The following is a 13,136-nucleotide window of genomic DNA, read 5'->3' as shown; positions in this document are numbered from 1 at the left end:
ATCCTGGAGAAGCCGCTCTTCATACCTTGGACTGTAAACGTGCTTTGGCTTTCTACCTCTAACGCACTCAACTTCACAGAACATCTCCTTTACTTTTCATCTCATTTGATCCAAACAAGTTGGGACGTCCTATATCAAAACGCACAATCTCCAACTGGATGGCTGCTTGTATTTCTTTCTGCTACACTCAGGCTGGTCTTCCTCTGCAAGGTCGAGTGACGGGCCACAAGGTTAGAGCTATGGCGGCATCTGTAGCTTTCCTTCGATCAACTCCTATTGAGGAAATCTGCAAGGCTGCCACTTGGTCCTCGGTTCATACTTTCACCTCTCATTATTGTCTGGATTCCTTATCCAGGAGGGATGGCCACTTTGGCCAATCTGTTTTGCAAAATCTTTTTTCGTAAATTGCCAACTTCCCTCCATCCCTTTTTACTTAGCTTGGAGGTCACCCATGTGTGGGAATATGCTGCCTGCTTGTCCTGGGATAAAGCACAGTTACTTACCGTAACAGTTGTTATCTAGGGACAGCAGGCAGATATTCCCACAACCCTCCCACCTCCCCTGGTTGGCTTCTTGGCTAGGTATCTGAACTGAGGATCCTCTCAGGAGATGCGCCCCCCCTAGTTCGGGCGGGAAGGCATGCGCACATGCGCGGTACAGTGCTCGAAAGATCGAGATCTTCAAGCAAGTTTGCTTTCGAGGCTGTCCGCTGCGGGGCTCCGTCGGTGACGTCACCCATGTGTGGGAATATCTGCCTGCTGTCCCTGGATAACAACTGTTACGGTAAGTAACTGTGCTGACTAGATGGACCATTCAGGTCTTTTATCTGTTGTCATTTACTATGTTACAATGTTATCAACAGGCAAGGAGGCACCAAAAGAGTGCCATTAAAACTGGAGGCCCAGCTGTTATTTCACTGTGCAGAGAACCATCTGCTAGCTATCTCGGCAGTGCATGTAGTGGGAGTGAACAATGTTCAGGCCAACTTTCTCTGTCAACAGATGCTGGATCAGTGGGATGGTCCTTATCCTAGGTAGCGTTAGAAAGGATTGTTCAGCGGTGGGGGCATCAGACGTTCAACCTGATGGCATCAGCTTGCAATAACAAGTCCAAGTCATACTTCAGTCAGAGTGAGCGGGCAAGTACTAGTAAGCATGCCCTAGTACAACCTTGGCCCACCAGGGATCTCTTGTATGTGTTCCTGCCTTGACCCATGGTAGGCTGAGTTATTTCAAGAATAGCAACACATCGAAGGCTTGTGATCATCGTGGCTCCAGTTTGCTTGCATCACTCATGATACGCGGATAAGAACATAAGAAGTTGCCTCCGCTGAGTCAGACCAGAGGTCCATCCTGCCCAGCGGTCCGCTCTCGCGGCGGCCCATCAGGCCTAATTGCCTGAACAGTGTCCCTGACTAATTTTGTAACTGCCTCTAATCCTATCCCTATTACCTACCTCTACTCCTATCTGTACCCCTCAATCCCTTTGTCCTCCAGGTACCTGTCCAGACCCTCTTTGAAGCCCTGTAGCGTGCTCCTGCTTATCACATCCTCCGGTAGCACGTTCCATGTATCCACCACCCTCTGAGTGAAAAAGAACTTCCTGGCATTTGTTCTAAACCTTTCCCCTTTCAATTTCTCTGAATGTCCCCTTGTACTTGTGGTTCCCCGTAATTTGAAAAATCTGTCCCTGTCTACTCTTTCTATGCCCTTCATGATCTTGAAGGTTTCTATCATGTCTCCTCTAAGTCTCCGCTTTTCCAGGGAGAAAAGCCCCAGCTTCTTCAGTCTGTCAGTATATGAGAGGTCTTCCATACCCTTTATTAGCTTAGTTGCTCTTTTCTGGACTCTCTCAAGTACCGCCATGTCCTTCTTGAGGTACGGCGACCAGTACTGGACACAGTACTCCAGGTGCGGGCGCACCATTGCACGATACAGTGGCAGGATGACTTCCTTCGTCCTGGTCGTGATACCCTTCTTAATGATGCCCAACATTCTGTTTGTCTTCCTTGAGTCTGTGGCGCACTACGCCGACGCCTTCAATGATGTGTCTACCATCACTCCCAGGTCTCTTTCAAGGTTACTCACCCCTAGCGGTGATCCCCCCATTTTGTAAGTGAACATCGGGTTCTTTTTCCCTACATTCATGACCTTGCATTTCCCTATGTTGAAGCTCATTTGCCACTTTTTGGCCCACTTTTCCAGCGCTGTCAGATCTTTTTGGAGATTTTTGCAGTCCTCCTTGCTTTCAACCCTGCTGTATAATTTGGTGTCATCCGCAAATTTAATAACCTCACATTTTGTTCCTGCTTCCAGGTCATTAATAAATATATTGAACAGGAGCGGTCCCAGCACCGACCCCTGCGGAACTCCGCTCGTGACCCATTGCCAGTCTGAGTAATGGCCCTTTATTCCAACCCTCTGTTTCCTGTCCGCCAGCCAGTTTTTGATCCATCGGTGGACCTCCCCTTGCACCCCGTGGTTCCATAGCTTCCTTAGCAGTCTTTCATGTGGTACCTTGTCGAAGGCTTTTTGGAAGTCAAGGTAAATGATGTCTATAGATTCCCCTTTATCCACCTGGCTGTTTACCCCCTCAAAGAAGTATAATAAGTTAGTGAGGCATGACCTGCCCTTGCAGAAGCCATGCTGGCTTGACTTTAGCTGCCCAGTGTTTTCGATGTGTTCTCAGATGCAGTCTTTAATCAGCGCTTCCATCATCTTTCCCGGGACCGAGGTCAAGCTCACCGGCCTGTAGTTTCCTGGGTCTCCCCTTGAGCCTTTCTTGAAGATGGGCGTGACATTTGCTATTTTCCAGTCTTCCGGAATCTCTCCAGATCTTGTTCAGCTGCAAAGAAATCAGAGTTTGAGATTCCCTCTCCATCCGATGCTGCTCTTGCAGGTTCCAAACACCTTAGAAAATCTGGAACACATTGGGCTTTCAGTATGGCTATTAATACAAAAAGGGTACTCAGAGGTGGTCATAGCCACACTCCTCCACTCCAAGAAATCAGCAACAGTAGCGGCTTACATGAAAGCCTGGAAATTTATTTCAACACTGTTTTTTTGAGTAACAGGTAGAGCTTATTAGGGCTCCAACAGCAGCAATTCTTTCATTTATTCAAGAAGGGCTAGAAAAGGGATTGGCAGTTAGTTTCTTAAGGTCCAGGTAGCCAGTGTATCCTGTTTTTGAGCTTGTTTGGAGAGAGGTTCCTTGTCCTCTTTCCTGGTTTTTGAAGGGAGCAGTATGGTTGCATCTGCCTGTGCGTCAACCTTGTCCTCCTTGGAACCTTAACCTCGTGTTGAGGGCCCTAAGAAAGGCTACATTAACGGACGTCACTGTAAAGTTTTCCTGGTATCCATTGTTTCACTTAGAATTTTGGATATCCAAACCTTGCCATGCAGGGAACCATTCCTAAGAATTACAGAGGCGGTAGTATCTCTGTGTATGGTGAATAAGCTAGATGTCAGAAGTGTACTCTCTTGTTACTTGGAAATGACAAATGATTTCTGACTTTCAGATCATATCCTTGTCCGAGCCGGAGAGTAAGACCAACTTCTAAGGCCTCGATTTTCAGATGAATACAAGTGGCTGACTCCTCTGCTTACATCGGATGTGATAAATGTCTGCCCATTTCATTGAAAGCTCATTCCACCAAAAGTGTGGCTTTGTCATGGGCAGAGACCAAAACAGTTCCACCTGACTAGATTTGTAGGGTATCTACATGAACCATTCTACATACCTTTTATAATTTCTACAGAGTGGATGTGGCAGCAGAAAAGGACTTCTTTTTTTGGATCTACAGTGCTCGCAGCAGGCTCTTCTATCCCACCCTAGGCTTGAGGGACTGCTTTAGTCCATCCCACAGGTTCAGGACTTGTGATTTTTGGACTTCTTCGAGGGAGTAAATAGGCAGATAGTCATGGGTGACCTGGTCAACATCGTATATCTAGATTTTCAGAAGGTGTTCGACAAGGTTCCCCGTGAACGTCTACTTCGAAAAATTGCAAGCCATGGAATCGAGGGTGAAATACTCACATGGATTAAAAACTGGTTGGCGGATAGGAAACAAAGAGTAAATGGACAATACTCAGACTGGAAAAGTGTTATGAGTGGAGTGCCACAGGATTTGGTGCTCAGGCCCATGCTCTTCAACATATTTATAAACGACCTGGAAGTTGGTACGACGAGCGAGGTGATTAAATTTGCGGGCGATACAAAGTTATTCAGAGTAGTGAGGACACAGCAGGATTGCGAATACCTACAATGAGACATAAACACACTCGAGGAATGGGCCGCAAAATGGCAAATGAGGTTCAATGCGGATAAGTGCAAGGTGTGATGCATGTCGGTAACAAAAATCATATGCACGAATACAGGATGTCCGGTGCAGTACTCGGAGAGAGCCCCCAGGAAAGAGACTTGGGAGTACTTGTAGACAAGTCAATGAAGCCATCCGTGCAATGTGCGGTGGCGGTAAAAAGGGCGAACAGAATGCTAGGAATGATTAAGAAGGGGATCACAAACAGATGGAGAAGGTTAGCATGCCGCTGTACCATGCCATGGTGCGCCCCGACCTGGAGTACTGCGTTCAACACTGGTTCCCGTACATGAAAAAGGACTTAGTACTACTCGAAAGGGTCCAGATAAGAGCAACAAAATGGTTAAGGGGCTGGAGGAGTTGCCATACAATGAGAGGCTAGAGAAACTGGGCCTCTTCTTCCTTAAGAAGAGGAGACTGAGAGGGGACATGATCGAAGCATTCAAGATATTGAAGGGAATTGACTTAGTAGAGAAAGAGAGATTGTTCACCCTCTCCAAGGTAGAGAGAACGAGAGGGCACTCTCTAAAGTTAAAAGGGGATAGACTCTGTACAAATGTAAAGAAGTTCTTCTTCACCCAGAGAGTAGTAGAAATCTGGAACGTTCTTCCAGACGCTGTTATAGGGGAAAGCACCCTACAGGGATTCAAGAAAAGGTTAGACAATTTCCTGCTAGACCAGAACATATGCAGGTAAGGTTAGACTCTAATATGCCACTGGTCTTTGACCTAAGGGCCGCTGCGTGAGCGGACTGCTGGGCACGATAGACCACTGGTCTGACCCAGCAATGGCAAATCTTATGTTCTTATGTTCTGTTACTCAGGTTTTCTGTTCTGCCTTTACCTATTCAGTTCAAGGTCGGGTTACATTATAAGAGGTTGGGTGAGTTACCCAGGAAGTTACATTGGGCAGTTTGACATGGACATTCAGTAGAGTTGGTAGTACAAGTAGCTCAGTACAGTTACTAATACAGTTAGGTCATAGTTACAAAGATGTAGTTACAAGTTCAGTGGACTTAAAATATTTTTTGTTGTTGTTTCAAGTTTAAAACAATAAACCTGATAGAAAAAGAAGAAATTTGGAATTTTGTAGGGTGCAATGAAGATTATTGTACTCAGTTTATTTACATGAGAATTTTTTTTATTAAATATTTTATTAATTTTCCAAAAAACTTTACAGTGCAATATACATATTAACAACCAGAAAATAAAGCATAGAACGCACATTCAACTTATAAATATACACATACAGTATCTTTATCCCACCCACCCTTATATTAGATAATTAATAGATCAATAATACATATTTTACTTTCAGTAACCTTATCTTATATAATAAAAATAATAATAAAGTATTTCCTCCCTCCACCCACCCGCCCTGGATGTGAATAGAAGTACACAAATTTAAAAAAACAATCCAGTTGTACTGCATTCATAAAAGATGTCAATGGTTCCCAAACCAATTTAAATATATGACCATGTCCTAATAACTCCGCATTCATTTTCTCATAAATTTGCCCACCAAAAATAGAAATTAAGACGATCATGATTTTTCCAGTTATGCGTTATCATCTGCATAGCAATCCCGGTCATAACTAAAAAAAAGACGACTTTTGTAACGATCTATGGGGGGTTTAACATGTAATAATATTCCGCATATAACCAGCACATATGTTAATGGGAATGAAAATTCAAGTATTGCATTAATCTGTCCCCATATCGATTTCCAAAAACTGAGAATCAACGGGCAAAAGAACAACATATGATCCAGTGTCCCTATGTCTAGATGTCAGTGCCAGCATCTATTAGATTTAGAACTGTCTAATCTATGTAACCTAACAGGGATCCAAAAAGATCTGTGTAACAGGAAAAACCAAGTTTGTCTCATAGATGCTGATGCTGTACACTTCATCCTCCAAGTCCAAATTCGTGGCCATCGAGTCACAGAAATATACTGCTTTATCTCGATGCTCCAAATGTCTCTAAGACTATTATTTGGTTTTTTATTCAAGAATTCAGATATCAATTTATACCATCTGGCAGCCTGATGCCCTAAAAAATCTGTCTGGAAGCATAGGATCTGCAAGCTATAATGAGTTTTTAAGTTTCGCCAATCAGGGAACCCACTCTGAATGGCCTGCTTCAACTGCAACTATCTATAATTTTGAGACTTTGAAATACCGAATAACTGTTGAGATCCTGAAATTTCTTTATTACCTGCAAAAGAAAGAGGGGGAAGAACAAAATAATGCTTTCTGAGCCAAGGAAACTGCTTCATTAGAAAGCCAGTTTAATGGAAAATTATTAAAATAGATATGAACTTCATAAATGTCAGTTCATCTTTGCAGAATAATGTGTTTTTTTAAGTCAGTCACAAAGTGGGTAAAATTACATAATAAAGCCAATATCGTCAGGTGTTGGTTGTTATTGGGTAGCATGTATTCAGTACAAATGAACAAAAAAGAAGGTAGTTAAGGGATAAAGTATTACTGCATGTTCTCTGAGAGGCAAAACAGGTTGCCAGTAATGAGGATATTTTAAAGCCATTAAAGATCTACTTAGGGCATATTTATGCCAGATTGATAAAGAACGTAGAATTATTTAACAAGAGACCTAATACAGGCAGTCCCCAGGTTATGAATATTCGACTTATGAACTGGGATCCTGACTGTCTCTTCCTGTGCAAATGTCCCTCTCCTCCTCTGTTCCATTTCCCAATGCGCCACTCCCACCACGTCTTCCGTCCCAAATTTCTTTCTCCCTCCACCACTGCCATAAGCCAACTGCTCTTCCACCCATACCAGCAGAGTTCTTTCACTGGCATTGCCCCCATAGAACTGGGTACTTCCCCTGCCATCAAGGCCCACATCCCCCCCAAAAAAAGAAATGGTAGCATTCTCTCACCCTCCCTGAACAGACACAACCACCACCTCCCTTCCTGGACCCAGCGTAAAGACCCCAGGCTTACCTTTCTTCCCTGGTGGTCTAGCAGTGTGTTGGAGTAGGAGCAATTCCCACTCACTTCTGCCCATGCTCTTTCAGCAGTGAAAAAGGCTGCTGAGGCTTCCAGTGGCAGTCTCATGAATCTCTGCAGCAGCCTTGCGAGACTGCCACTGGAAGTCTCGGTGGCCTGCACCAACGTGCCGCTAGATCAGGGAAGCAAGGTAGACCTTGGGTCCTTCTGCTGGGTCCAGAAGGGAGGTTGGTTGTGTCTCTTCGGGGAGGCAGGGGGAACGCTGCCATTTTGTGTGTGTGGGGGGGGGGATAAGCTGATGGCAAGGGAAGTCCGGTTCGGGGGGAGTGGTTGGAGGCTGATGGTGAAGTCTGAGAAGGGACATTAGTGGGAAGGGAGTGTGGTATGAAAGGGACTTTAGGGGGGAACTCAAAACAGACCCCCTCCATTTTGGGGCTAATTATTTGTACCAAAAATCTCGATTTATATTTGAGTGCATGCGGTTTATTAGAAATTTTGTAGAGAAGATTGATCTCCAGTTATTCTGGCATTCTCTGAAAGTTTATATAGCACCATTACAGACCATGAGCAGTAAAATCAAATGTTACTGATCTTCCCAACCTGATATCTGAAGAAGTTAGTCACAGTACACTTTTGCACTGTCTGTACCGGGGTTCGTGGATTACATCAACCATCTGTAAGAATATGCTTCCTGCTTGTCCTGGGATAAAGTTTGATACTATGATGATTATTTTGTTACTATATGAAAATATTTAAGGGTTATAAACTTGGTATAAATAGTAGCACCTCACATCCCTTGGAATGGAAATTGGTTAACAGAGAGGATCAGTTATGTGAGATGTTCAACAAATGTTTCTATCTCTTCCCAAATCCTACTGCAATACTCTAGGTACTCCTCAGTCAGAGCTGCTGGAAGAAGTGGAGTGTGCACCAGCACCGCGTTTAGCCCTGATTCTGAAAGTGACAGGCCTTGGAACGACACGAGAAGTAGAGTTGCCTCTCACCAACTTCCGTTCTACCATCTTTTATTATGTGCAGAAATTGCTTCAACTTTCCTGTAATGGTGCTGTGAAGTCAGATAAATTGAGGCGCATTTGGGAGCCCACTTACACGTAAGGAATTTTTGTTAGCTGATTTGTTTGATTTACACTGTTTTTTTTATATTTGCAAAACATATAGTCCATGAGAGAAAAAAAAAAAAAAATATATATATATATATATATACACACACACATACACAATATAGCATCATCAGCTACACCACTTCTCTCTATTACATATGAACTTTATGAAGTATAAAAGTCAGTTTGTTATATGCTTGTATGTATGTATGTATGTATGTTGAAAAATGATTTGAAAATGTAGCTCTGGAGCTATACCATGTTATCTAGGTGAGAACCTCCGGGGAAGATTGGTTGCTGCAAGAGATATTAATAGTGACTCAGTAGTGAAATATTTTTCTGAGCTACTGCTGAACATATAATCCAGTGGTATATCAAACAAAGATAACCATAATATAGTGTCAGAGTGCAGAGCCACTGAGAATTTGTTTTTCTGTTTGTCTTACATATTCCAGTAACTACATGGCCAGTATCAGAAATTAAGAAAAAATGGGAATGCAATAAGGATTTTTTAGGGAGAGAGATTGTAGAGCTAAGTAGAATTGTGGAAAGGTAATAGGATCTTTCTTTGCTTTTGTATTGTATGGTTATGTGGCTGAATTTGAATACATCTACCAACATGATTCAGAGGGGAGGAGCTTGTTGAATATAATTTAATTCTTTAAAGTATCCAGAGTACTTATCTGAATTTTAGGGAGACTCTGTTCTACACTGAAAATGGTTAAACAAGACTAGTTTTCAAAGGATGGGAACAGAAAGTTGATAATTATACACGTAGATGACAGCAGAAAAAAAAACCCATCTAGTCTGCTCACTCCGTGTAAGCCCCCTCATTCTGTGAAAGCCAAGGTCACCAATTTTTAAATGCTGGTTGTGAAGTCGCCACCATGTCAACCATAGAGGCAGCCAAACATAATGGGGATGATAAGTTGAATACTGTTTGCAGTACACCATGAATCAGTACAGTATCACAGTAGATGACAAAAGTGTATGACAAACTCAATTGGCAACAAACAGAAAAAAGACAGCAGACAAAGACCATCTAATATAATAAAACGCTAGCCGCGCATGCGCACTCCATCTGCGTGTTCTATTTTCCATGCGCTGTAGGGCACCGGTAGGAGCGCGCAAAGCTCTCTCTCTCTTTCCCTCCCCCCCCCCCCCCCCCCCCGAGGCGGATGTTGGCCGCAGCAGCTGTCGACAGCCCTAGGCGGATGTCGGCCACAGCGGCTGTCGGCAGTTGCTGGCCGCGGCGGCCGAGCCCAGACGGCATGGCTTTTCAAACTACCACCACAGCCGCTGTACCTTTTAAAACCCTCCCCCCCCACAGCTTTGTGGTTAAGGCCTGGCTTCTTCGGGCAGCAGCAGCATTTAAAATTTGCTGCTGTTGCCGGCTTCAGGCCTTCCTCTCTGGCGGGTCCTGCCTACTTCATGTTTTCATGAAGTAGACAGGACCCGCCAGAGAGGAAGACCTGAAGCCGGCAACAGCAATGAATTATAAATCTATCCTCTGCATCCCTATCCATTCAATGTTTTCCCTCTGTGTCTCTTTCCCTAGCCTACCACATGTTCAGTATCTCTTCTCTGTGTCTCTATCTTACTTTGTCCAGCATTCCCCTCTGTGCCACTATTCCTCCCTTTGTGTCCACTATTGCCTCTCTATGTCCCTATTTCTATGCTCCCTCCATACCCAGCATCTCTTTGCTGTTTTCCTGAACCTTCCCAAGTTCACTTTCTCTTCTATCTCTTCCTTTCCTCATGCAACCACCACCCCTGAACCCCACCCGCTCCATAGTCCAGCATCTCTTTTCTTTCCTTCTCTCCCTTCATGATCCAGGGTCTCTCTCTCTCTCTCCCCTTGGTCTAGGATTTCTCTCTTCCTCCCTTCTTACTTCAAGGAATCTCTCTGTCCCCCTCCTTGGTTCAAGGTATATGTATCTCTCCCTCCTTGGTCTAGCATCTGTCTGTTTTTCCCTCCCTCCTTGGTCCAGGATGTCTCTCTCTCTCTCCCCCTTTGCTTCCATGGTCCAGGGTGTCTCTTTATTTTCCCCCTTACCTTCTTAGTCAAAGGGAAGTGGGGTGGGAGGGAAATGCTGCAGCACAGGGAAATGGAGGGGCAGAAAAAGGAATAGAGGCGTACTGCTGGGCAGGGGGAGCAGGAAAAAGGGGTTGATGGACAGGGGAAGAGGTGCTGATGAACAGGGGGGGCAGAAAAATGAAGGCAGGCCTACTGCTGGACAGGGGGAGCAGGAAGGAGGTGATGATGGATAGGGGGGGGAGGTAAAACAAAGGGAGAAGGGCTGCTGCTGGATAAGGTGAGCAGTGGTGGAGGACACAGGGGAGGTAAAAGGAAGGGAGAATGGACAGGGGGAGCAGGCAAGGGGTGGTGGTGGACAGCCAAGGGGGAAAAAAAAAAAAAGAAAGACAGAAATACAGAAAGCGGCTAAGGAGAGAAAAAAAAAATAAAGACAGACACATACACATATATTCTAGCACCCGTTAATGTAACGGGTAATAAGATTAGTATGGCCTATTAAGTCCATCCATCTATACCAACATTAAGCTCTACAATACCTTCCTTTCTCTTACAACAGTGTTCTTCAACCTTTTTACACCTATGGACTGGCAGAAATAAAATAATTATTTCATGGACCAGCAAACTAATAAGACTGAAATTTTTAAAAAAACCCTTGCCGCCCCGTCCCCCCGAGCTTGGTCCCGTTAATCATCTGATCCCATCCGCACAAGCCTCAAATAGTTATGATTTTATATTGAACATATTTTATTAAAGTATAAAAAGAAACAATATTCTGTACAATTGTCATTTTATAAATATAAATAATACAGTGCAAGGATCAACAAGCCCCTGTCTCCCCTCCCCTTCACATATATCCCCTCTACTATCAAGGAAACTGAATAAACCAAATTATTACAGAATGCTACACAAATATCATGCTAACAGAATACCGCAGTCACACATGGCAGGAGTGGTGTTAGAGGGAGTGCAACTAGGGCAACTGCCTTCTGGTCAGAGAGAGCCCTAAGCCAGCTGGAAGCTAAAGACGCACTGCCTGGGCTTTGCACTCCCCAATTATGTCTTACATCAGCTCTAGCAGGATACATATTTTAAATCTGATATATTCTAATCACAAGATAGAAATAAAATTATTTTTTTCTACCTTTTGTCGTCTCTGGTTTCTGCTTTCATCATCTTTTCACTCTCTTCCATCCAGCGTCTCTTCCATCCAACCCTCTGTCTCTTCAATCCAGCATCTGCCCCTTCCATCTACTGTCTGCCCTCTCCCCCTCCCATATTGTATCTGCGTTCTTTCTATGCCCCTCTCTCCTACACCAGATCTTGCATCTTTGTCCCTCTTTCCTTATTTCTCATCTGACCCCCTTCCCAGCATCAATCTCTCTCTACTTTGTCTCTCTCCTTTCCCTCATCTGATCTCTCCATTCCTTCCTGACTCCTTCCCCTCCTCTAATCTCCCTGCCAGCTGTTTTCCTTCCAATGTTCCTCCTCCCCTGTCCAGCAGTACCTTCTCCCTTTCTTCCTCCCCTTATCCAACAGTAACTCTCTTCCCTTCCCTTTCTCTTCTCCCCTGTCAGGAGTATCCCCTTCTCCTCCCTTGTCCAGGAGTACCCCTTTTAAATTGAATCAGGTTGGGCAGACTGGATGGACCATTCGGGTCTTTATCTGCCATCATCTACTATGTTACTATGTTATGTTCTCCCTTTTCTCCTCCCCTTATCCAACAGTAACTCTCGTGCCTTCCCTTTCCCTTCTCCCCTGTCGGCAGTACCCCCTTCCCCTCCCTTATCCAGGAGTATCCCTTCCCTCCTTCCCTCTCCAGCAAATGTTCCTCTATGTATGCTAGGGGCAGCTCTGTGTGCTTTTAACTTCGGCACACAGCTGCTCCTAAGCAGTATTTTAGCCGCAGTTTCATGAGGCAGCCTCGGGGCCTTTGGTAGACCGTCCTACATCGCATCATCGAAGCAGGCTGGCCTAGCAAAGGCCCCAAGGCTGTCTCATGAAACCGCGGCTAAAATACTGCTTAGGGATAGCTGTGTGCCAAAGTTAAAAGCACACAGAGCTGCCGCTGCTGGTCTGGGGGTGCGGAGACAAAGGCAGGAGCAGGAGACATCTGCAGGAGTCCCGGTGGTGGAAGGCAGGAGTGCCGGCATAGTGACGGCAACAGGAAGTTGCATGTCAGCTGACGCCGGCACCTTTTGCTGTGGCGGGGACCCGAATCCTTCACGGACCAGCAAGATTTTTTTGCGGACCGGCGGTTGAAGAACTGTGTCTTACAAAATAGAGAATGGAATTCAGACTGGTGATGGAAAAGTGACCAGTTGGACACCTGAAAACTCTGAATTAGGGACATTACTTTGTTACACAAAAAGATTCAAAACTCTTTAACCAGGTATTTAACTTGAAGGGGTGGTAACTTGAAAGAGCTGGAAGGACCGTGAAGTTGTACTTTGTAAAATAAATGCAAATTTATGCATAATAGATGCTACTTTTATCATTTAAGAAGGCGGAAACAACAGACCTGCAACAACTCCTGCTTTTGAAGGGCTGTCTCGCACAAAATAAACTTCTGCGGGTCATAGAAATCTTAGGACCAGCCACTCAATTATTTTTTGTCTCTGCACATGACTACAAGCAGATTCATATCTTACTGCCCACATGTCCTTTCAGGATTAACAGGCAGGAAGCT

General features: G+C 44.5%; 1 protein-coding gene across 10 annotated transcripts in view; it reads left to right on the top strand.

The window, feature by feature from the left end:
* Positions 1-13,136, top strand: part of HECTD1 (HECT domain E3 ubiquitin protein ligase 1) — a 365,311-nt gene that overhangs the window by 260,093 nt on the left and 92,082 nt on the right. For all 10 annotated transcript variants that reach the window (XM_033952151.1, XM_033952152.1, XM_033952156.1 and 7 more), the window contains exon 29: positions 8,181-8,403. In XM_033952151.1, coding sequence (XP_033808042.1) covers positions 8,181-8,403 — 223 coding nt within the window. The remainder of the gene's footprint in view (positions 1-8,180; positions 8,404-13,136) is intronic.

Source organism: Geotrypetes seraphini, chromosome 7 (genome assembly GCF_902459505.1).
Source record: "Geotrypetes seraphini chromosome 7, aGeoSer1.1, whole genome shotgun sequence".
In the NCBI taxonomy this organism is placed as follows: domain Eukaryota; kingdom Metazoa; phylum Chordata; class Amphibia; order Gymnophiona; family Dermophiidae; genus Geotrypetes; species Geotrypetes seraphini.
This window is presented reverse-complemented; position numbering and strand designations above follow the sequence as displayed.